The 9,542-nt window shown below is 44.1% G+C and overlaps 1 protein-coding gene across 1 annotated transcript in view; it reads right to left on the bottom strand.

Moving 5' to 3' along the window:
• Nucleotides 1-5,166: 5,166 nt before the first annotated feature.
• Nucleotides 5,167-9,542, bottom strand: part of TRPM1 (transient receptor potential cation channel subfamily M member 1) — a gene marked incomplete at both ends in the record, with an annotated part of 74,312 nt that continues 69,936 nt past the window's right edge. Inside the window, one exon of the mRNA XM_084254068.1 lies at nucleotides 5,167-6,328. Coding sequence (XP_084110194.1) covers nucleotides 5,167-6,328 — 1,162 coding nt within the window. The remainder of the gene's footprint in view (nucleotides 6,329-9,542) is intronic.

Here is a 9,542-nt window from a genome sequence, read left to right as displayed (position 1 = left end):
CCGGGCCCGGCGGACTGACGGGCGGGGACGCGGCGGAGCGCCCGCCCGCGCGGGGAGGAGCGGGGGCAGCGTCGGGCCGACGCGCGCGCCGGGGCCCATCCCCGGAAGGGGCCCGGCGCCCCGCCCAGGGAGACGGTGCGCGGGGCCGCCGGCCGGCCTCTCCGGCCTCTGGGCCGCGCTGGCGCCCGAATGAAAGACGGGCGCCCGGCGCGGGCAGCCGGGACCTCAGCGAGGGCGCCGGGGGGCGCGGGGCCCGGCGGCCATCTTAAGGAGGCAGGCGGGCGGGTCGCGCCTACGGCGGCCGGCGGGGCCCAGCGCGGCCCGCGGGGGTCTACGGCGGCCCGCAGGGGCCATGGCGGCAGCGCGCGGCGGCCGCGACCCGGCGCTGCGAGGGCTTCTTATCCTCGGACAGCTCCCTTGACCGAGCCTCATTAGTCGCCCGGCTCGTCCGATCTTTGATTTTTTAAGTCGTCGAGGGGGACCCGGGGCGGAGGGAAGGGGACTCTGGTGCCCGGGACTCGGCTAGGGACGCTCGCGGCGCCCGGGAGTGACCAGGGCCACTGGTTCTGCGCGGTCCGTACCGTCGATGATACTCCCTCAACGGTGTTGTTTCCACATTTGGGGAAGATTTTCTTCATCTTCCCTTCTAAGCGCAAATCTTTGAGGCGGGTGTCCTACCGGCTGAGCTGACTGCTGGTTTCCATGGGATGCTAAGACTTGGGACCTGTGGGCAGGTGACATTGGCAGGCAACCGGACTCGATTTAGTTTGTTAAGTTCTGCCCTTCTTGCTAGACTTTAATGTGGACATAGGTAACTAAGCAAGTTACCGTCCTTCTTTTCTTGCCCGTCTTCTACAGGGGGGATAAATGATGAAAAGCCCAGGGAGCACAATTCTGCTTCAGAACATCCAATCCATGGGGGTATAGATGTTAAAAACACTGCTTGGCACATACATTTTATTTTATTTTACTCTTTTAAAGATTTATTTATTTATGCATACAAGAACTGGGGTACAGGGAGAGGATTCACCAGAAACAGAGTGGGGAACAGAACAGGTGGATTGACTGAAATACATTGCTGAGGGGAGCAGCAGGTGAGACAGGAGAGGTCTGCTGCGCCATGTGGGTAGCTCCCTGGCCAGCAGGGGATAGAACTCAGTGCTACAGAGGCTGCGGATACCTTTCCAGTGCTGTGCTTAACCCCTGTGCCACCAGGGAGGCCAGGCATATACATTTTAGTGACTAACTTGTGATTTCTGTACACGAAATGGATTTTCACCCCACAAATATTTTTAAATAGTATGTGGGTTGTTCTTTATACTTAATGACTTACTCTGATTTAGGTTTGCTGTACAGGTTTTCTTAGTGTCTACAACTGTAACAAGTAACCATACAATTGAAGAGGAAAAACTCTGATTTCCAGGTGTGTCACTGACCTAACCAAATGTTACGATACTTCCAGATATCTTATTGTATTAATCTGTTTGGGCTTGTCATAACAAAATATCATAGATTGGGTGACTTAAACAATGGGTATTTATTCCGCATAGTTCTGGAGGCTGGGCAGTTCAAGATCAAGGTACAGACAAGGTACATTTTTGGTAAGAGTGCTCTGCCTAGCTTGCAGGCAGTGACTAATAGTCACACAGCCAAGGGGAAGTTGAAGGACTTGGGGGGAACTTGGAGCTTGGTGTCTCTTCTTATGGGAGTGCTAATTTGACTCCTAAAAAGACTTATCTCCCAATACAGTCACATTGGGATGAGGGCTTCCACATGTAAGTATTGAGAGGACGCAGAGCGGTCTATAACATTCGTCTTATAGCCTCTTAGCAGTCCTCATCACCTTGATACTCTAAGCTTGGAGTAGTTGACCATGCCCTTCTTTTTGGCTCTACCATCACTATTCTGCTTCTGCTATTTTTCTGTTTCCATTATTGTTTCTTCTATCATTGGGAATGGTGGCATTCCAGAAAGAGCATTTCCTATGAAGAAAAAAAGAGCTAACATTTCTTGAATACCAATTTGGTTCTAACTACTTTTGTATTCACTCTTCCAGTTACCAGATTTGTATTGCATACTAACTTGTGTCAAGGACTTATTCAGGTCACTGAATAAGACGACAAAGTTCCTGCTTTTATGGCATTTTCATCATAGGTAGAAAGCTAGTTTAAAAACGATAACATCTCAGATAACAGGTGCCAGAAAAAAAAAAAAAAGTGCGGAATGAGCATTCCACTCTTCAGTGGGAGGTAGGGTGAGATCTTAAAGACCCTTTTGAAAAGATGACATTCGTGCCCAGACCAAAAGTCGTGAGGGAAGAGGCCTGGTGGGAAACATGAAATGCAGTGCAAATGCCCTGAGGTGAGAGTTGCCTCAGTGCAGTTGAAACAGTAGAAGAGGAGGTCGGAGAGAAAGATCAAGCTGAACATTGAAAGCTTTTGTAATGTTTTGAGCAGAGAGTGATGTGATCTGACATTTTAAATAATCATTCCCACTACTGTCGTGCTACAGCATTGTAGAAGCTGGGAGACAAGGTGGGGGTTATTAGAACAAACCAGATGAAAGGAGGTGAGGGTGGTAGCAGTGGAAAAGGTTAAAAGTGGTATGGATAATGTCTACACAGCTGTGCCGCTCTCTGAATATGTGGTCCTGTAAGATGGTTATTAAAACATTTAAAAAAAAATCTATTTCTCCAAGGTGGGGGATTATGGGAGATGACAGCAGTGGCATAATTGCTTAACTGCTACACAAAATCAGAAAAGGTAACTATAAAGCAAAACCAAAATCCTATGGACAACATCTGCAACAAATCTAAGTGAAATGTTATCCCCATAATCTGCAGAATAGAAGTGGAATCAAACCCAAAGCAATCACAAGACCTTTGCACTATCAGCAAAAGGAATCACTGAGGCCTCTGGAAAAGTCCAAAATAACCAGAAGGTGTTCACCAGAAAGCCCAGCCTATGGAGTGGAGAACAGCAGCTGAGTTTTTCCCTTCTCAGAGAAGACACTGCCTTCTCAATAGCATCAGGTCTGGAGGCACTAGAATAATAAGAGTCGTAGAAATTCTTGAAGCTGATCTATTAGGACTTCCTGCTAGGAAAGGACCAAATGCTGGGGGGCCTGGAAACAAAGCTGGGCCAATGAACACAAAGAAAAGAGAAGGTCTAGATAAAAATGGAGGACAAAGATCTCCAAATTTAATCAGATTTAATTTTCTTTTTAATACTACACTGTAAAAACAAAAGGGTTCTCTGTGAAATTAGAAAAGCTTTTCTGAAAACTATCAAAAATAAAACCAATTTCACAATAAAAAAAGGCAACAGGAAAGTATGGAAGTCAAATCCTCTAGAAAATGACCATAACAAAAAGATAATAACAGAATAACACCCCTACAGACCAAAGCATGGCAGAAAGCTGTCCAAAAGCAGATTGGAGCTAACACCCACAATTCTAAAGTGAGCTAAGATGCTAAGAAAATAATGGGATACAAACAAACTAAATAATCAGAATTAGAAACATCAAAAATGAAATGAACAAGCTCAGACCAGAATTCGGAGAGAAAAAATTATTTCAGAAATGAAAAATAAACCTAATGATGAATAAACACAATTGATTATGACTTAAGCGAAGTGAAAGATGAAAAGGAGCGGGAAAATCTTAAAATCAATGAAGAGAGATTAAAAAAAGATTAGAAAGGAAATGGCAAATACTGAAGATCTATTTAAATCTACCCATTGCCTTTGGAGGATGAGAACAAATTCACTCCCTTGAAAACTGGTGTAGCTGCAGGGATAGCACAGTGCAGGGTTTCTCTGATCCCAGCAGATGGGTAAAGGAGAGTCCTGGAGCCCTTGGTGGCTTTTTCAGGCTTTATTGGGATTTTACCAGGTACATGGCAGGCGGGGGGGGGGGGGGGGGGGGCCAGGGTGCCGGGAGGCTGGCAGACCTCCCAGCCCCCGCGAATCTTCACTCTTGGCTCTCCGGCGTTCACTCGTGGTCTGGTTCTCTCTCTTCTGCTTCTCTTTTTCATTCGCCTGGTCTGTGCTTCTCTGCTGGTGGTTCCGTTCCCACTGCTCACTTTTCTCCTGCTCGTTCTCTTGCCCTCTTCTGCTGGTTCCTCCGTGATGACGCCCTTATAAGCCCAGTCTCAGCCCAGGTGTACCCACCTATGTGTGCCCACACCCCACTCCAGGTGCCTGCATTCAGGATCACAGGGATCCATCATTAATCCTAATGGCGGGAGGACAGAAAAGCCTGATACTTACCCTACAACTGGCAAATAGGAAAAATCAATTGACCATTATTCCTGTTGTACTACTATATAATCAAATAGTGTGTGAAAGGAATCACTTTTTTTCCCTAAAGTATTCTAAGCAGAGAAAAGAAACAATTGCATTTGATTATTACCGGTTCCACCTCGTGAATGAAGGGATCCAGACATTGAATAGCAGCAGCTGCTGGTAACAAGAAGGGAGAGGCAAGCAGGTGTCTGTGCCTCATCGGGAAGAGCAGCAGCCTTGTCAAAGGGATTGAACTTACACCTGAACAAGTCTCTGAATTTCCCTGCCAACTTGCGGGAACAGCAAACCAGGTCAAACTGCACTTGAGTTTTCAACCAATAATTTGTATTTATTTTCCCTCAAATTTTATTATTTGCCAGTCATTGACAAAGTTACATCTTTTGGGGTTACATTTTCACACATAGTGCACATGTTTCATTCACCCTCCTCCAGACTTCCTGTGCAGATGTCCTATCTCTTTCCTTTCCCTAGCACCCCCTGAGGTTAATGTTGGTGGCACCCAAAAGTATTTCTTCGGCTCTTTGGTTGCCCTCAGAAATAAAGCGATCATAGAATCATCTGTACTAATTAAGCAATTTATCTATTAGAGAATTTTCACTTTCCTCTGACCCTATTCCAACTAAAAAACCCCCTAAGTTTACTAACATACACTAACAAAATATTACTTTAAGTTGAATGCTTAAAATTTAAATTTTTGAGCATTTTAAATGAAAGTGTTGTTTTAGAAATGGATGATGTTGAGATGACCAAGATGGTTTTGATTTAGAAATGAAAGAAAACACAATCAGCGTTCAGTCTCTGTTGAATTTTTCTCTTGCTTAACCTTCTGTTCTTCCCTTTAATTCTAGACACAGTTACTAAGTTACTTGCCCTGTAAGGCTTTAATATGCCTAGGGTGGCCATGTAAACTTTTCGACCTTAATGTTGGAAATCTCAGAGCTTGGTCTGGTTTCACAGACAGTAAGTTCTCTTTCCCAATTGTTTCATTTGCAGCTAAACTTAGGTGAGTGGTTTGAGGGACTGTTTCAGAAACACAGTCGTCATCTTCCATATCTGCAAATCGCTCTTTATACTCAGCTTGTATTGCAGCTTCTGACACAAAAGAAGGGATATCGGTACTGCGAGAGCGTGTGATCTTTTGAACTTGGTATTTCCATTCTGTTGTCCACTGCTCAACTGCAGAGGGACATGCTTGGTCCATGATTGAACTGGACTCTGCGCTCCACTTGTTAACCCCACTGACCAGCTTTCTTCCATGGGAATATATGAAACTTCTGGACTTCATAGTTTTACAAGCGTTGACTGCTTCATCGGGGTAATAGTACATCATTTTTGTTTCTTGCAGGGGACAGGATATAGTACCTTCTATCTTTGCTCTTTCCACTGTTAGGTATGTGTTTTGAAAATCTGATTTGTTTTGTCCATGCATAACATCTGTTGGATTTAAACTTGGGGACGGAGTTTCTTCTCTTTTAGGGTCTGCCTGCTTTTCGCTATCTTCATCTGAAATCCCAATATCTGGGCCTGTTTTCTGCTCTGATGTGTTCTTGGCATTGCCTAATGCAAGCTGGCAGCAGTCTGCTGTTGCTGGCATGCTTGAGCTGGGTAAAAGGTGAAGGTTGCCCTGACAGTCTGCTTCCAGAGGTATTTTCACGTCCTTCTCTTCCTTCATACAGAAGGAACAGGTTTTTCTCCTGAGACCTGTCCCTGATGACATGGAGAGAGAACTATCCTCATATGACAACTCCTCGCCATTAAAATGATACCTGTACAGGCTGTAGCCATCGGCGCTGTTGAGGCTGCTTTGCCTCAGAAGAAACGTTGCATCACATTCAGAAGAAGCCCGGGACCGAGTCTGTATCAGATCAGCTTTGTCAATCCCAGCGAGGTTTTCCAGCGCATTCGCCATTCTGTTAGATAATTCTTCTAGTTGAGCAAGTCGAAGGTCCATACTCTGCAGGGACGTTTTCGTAAAATTTTCTCTCTCATTGATTTCTTCCAACCTCATTGACATATTCTCAACCCTGATGAATACAAAAGGACAGAATTATTAAACTGAGATGAATGAAATATTAAAAGCACAAAGTCTTGGGTCTCCCTGGTGGCGCAGCGGGTTGAGCACAGCGCTGTGAAGCTGTCCGCAGCCTCTGCAGCACCGGTTCGATTCCCAGTCGGCCAGGGAGATTCCCACATGACTCAGCAGACTTCTCCTGTCTCGCCCGCTGCTCCCCTCAGCAGTGTATTTTGGTCCTTCTGCCTGTTCTGCTCCCTGCTCTGGCTCTGGTGAATTCTCTCACCCTCCTGCGCCTCTGGCCTGTACCCCAGTGCTTGTATAAATAAATAAATCTGATTTAAAAAATAAAAAAAATAAAAGCATAAAGTCTAATTGCTGTATGATTTTCCGGGTTTTTTTGAGGCCCTTGGAGCTCATTGGGGATATTTTCAAGCTTCTTACGTTCCTGTTATAACTACTAAAAATGATTGTGACGAGCATCCAGAAATATTAGAAACCCAGTTAACCTCTGTGGTGCTCACTATTCACCACCCGTTGCCTTATATACTTGTTAATAAACACGCAGTGAGGTATTGCTCTAGGCTTGTTTATTCCGTGCAACAGCCCTACGAGGTAGGTACTGTTATTATCCGCCCCCATTTACAGATAAGGAAATTAAGTCAGAAAGAGTGTAAATAATTTGCACAAAGTCACAGAGCTGGCAAGTCATGGAGCTGGGATTGGAATGTACAGTGGAGTTTGGCATTTGCTCCAACTTTTTCCTTTTAGCTGACCCATCGCATTGCTGATGGGCTGATAATTACCAGTAACAAAGGAAGATACTAGCACTCAGTTTTTTTGAGTTTTTGACTGTAGCCTGCAGAATGAATGGTTAAGATGAAAAAGTAAATAAATTTCTTATTTGAAGCACAAGGGATTCAGAAAATAAATTGTTAATAATTAAATTCAGGCGCTCAGACATTTCCCTTAAGGGACAAGAGGTCATTTCATTCTCTGAAGAGGATCGGTGACTTTAAATTGTTTATTGTATTTCATAATTAGTATTTCCTTAATGGGGTTATTTAAAAAAATTGTGCAGATTATAAATATCTTGTTAGATTTTTCTTTAACTTCCAGAAGATAAGGCAACACCTTTGAAATCATAATGTTGCCTGAACTAAAACCTGCTGGTAACAGACTATGTTTTCTATTTCAAGAATATGTAGAGTATAAATTCTTTCAATGACTTTGTGAAATTCAACTCTAAGAGGCTGTGAGGTATGCCCAGGATTCAGGACTACCTCCCATATGTTACATTTATCTTTGGGGTAGTGGGGATAGAGGGGGTCTTAGCTCCTGGTTGAGAGCTTTGGTCCTCTGGCCCAGGCAAGGTGGGTGATCTGTTTTGGCAAGTACATGCCTGCGTGAAGGCAAACATTTGGGTGGGATTCTGTTAAGCTTTGGTTTTCTCCCATATTTCTGTCTTTATTAGAAATGTACAGGGAGTCTCTAGTGACACACAGTTGGCATTGAGTCTGTGCTTAGTAGGCCTTTGCTACCCTCACTACATAGTCTTATAAATTCTCTCCCCTGTTCTCCCTGCTCTGCTCTTATCCACTGCCTGGTCACTGGTGGCGTTTCTCTGCACAGATTTCTGCTTGCTACCTGACGGCATCTCCTGTGCGCTCTTCCGTTCCTGCTGCTTGCAGCTACCTTGCCCCATTTCTCCCAGAACTGCTTCTACTAATGCCATGTTCCTGTTGGCCACGCTGACAGCTGTGCTCTGCAGTGTGCGAGAGTCTATTCTTAACTCTTTTTGTGGGGAGAGGACTATTTATATGTCCCTTGGGAAACCACATCATTTGAGCAGGAAGGGTCTGGCTTTCTGGAAGTTTGCCACCAGGAGGACCAAATGTTTAAGTCCTGACTTTGAAAACTTCTCACCACAGCTATTACAGGTCCTAAGGTTTCTCCCTCTAGCATTTCAGGGACCAACAGCAGAACTTTTCACTGTTAATTTTCCATTTCCTGGAATAAGACTTGATTTCTCCATTAAATGTAATGTCTCCTTGTTCACTTTAAATCTCTTACCCCTATGATTCTTTTATTATTAAAGCCACATTGCTTCTGTAATAGTCGAACTTTGAGATCCTTTCACAAACACTCCAGGAAGCGATAATGCAGCTGTGCAAACTTTTTAAAGTAAATAAGCTGATAAAATATAGATAAGTAATTTTTCTCTGAAGTCTTTTATAATTCTCTATTTTTGTCCTTTGTTTGGTGATTTTTTTTTTTAGAAGTAATTCTGTAAAATCTGTATACTTTATTGTATGTGGCTACCGAAATCTCTGTTCTGCTAGTTTAGTGACCAGCTAATGAATAGAGAAGTTTCCTTTAGTCTCTGGAATAGAAAAACCTCCCAGTCTTTGCTGAGGGGCTCTGTATGCTCATGTCTTTACGAGTAAGTCAGGAAGTTCACCTCTTTGCCTTAGCTTTTCTTTCCTGCTCTCACAGAGTCTCAAGACTGGTCAGATTGAGTGTTCAGCCTTCTCAGATGTTTCTGGAACACGTCACAGTCCTCTGCTTGGGTATGGCCTTTCAGAGTCCCAGGAATGTCAGGACTTTACAAAGCCCTCATGGACAGTTCATGTCCCACTTGTCTCTCATGCTTTTTAGTTTGTCTATCAATTGCCCCAGTTCTGTTATGTGTCACCCTTGGGAGCAAGGACTAAAACATTTGCCTGGAATTTTTTTGTGCAAACCCCTCCCTCCCACCTGGTCCAGCAACTTGAGCACTGGGTCAGTTCCAAGTCTTGGGAAATTAAGACAAACCTTTGGAGCCAGTCTTTCATGGAGCCACCAGACAAGACAAAACAAATAATTAACAATTCTTAGTGGATGAGTTCCTTTCTGCTTCCACTGGCTCCAAGAATTTAGGTGATTATTTTCAAGGCTAACCCTGAACTGCAGAAGGGGGAATGGGACTCTGTAAGTTGAAATGTCACCATGATCACTTTAAAAAACAAGATTCAGCCAGGTTTCTTGAATAAGTACTCTGCTGGTTGCTGTAAGCCATTGGTTAATTTCCAGAGTTCTGAATAAGTTGATTCTAGAAGTTTTTGCCACCTTTATTGCTGCTTTTATTGGGGGGAGGACCAAATTCCAGAGTTCCTTACTTTACCCTTTTTTGTTCATCTCATCTCCCCAAATGCTTTCAATCTTTCCCAAGTTTCTTCTTCTCTGCA

The sequence above is a fragment of the Talpa europaea genome (genome assembly GCF_964194135.1).
Source record: "Talpa europaea genome assembly, chromosome: 14".
NCBI classification, from domain to species: domain Eukaryota; kingdom Metazoa; phylum Chordata; class Mammalia; order Eulipotyphla; family Talpidae; genus Talpa; species Talpa europaea.
Note: the sequence above shows the minus strand (reverse complement) of the source record. Positions and strands in the feature narration are given on the sequence as shown.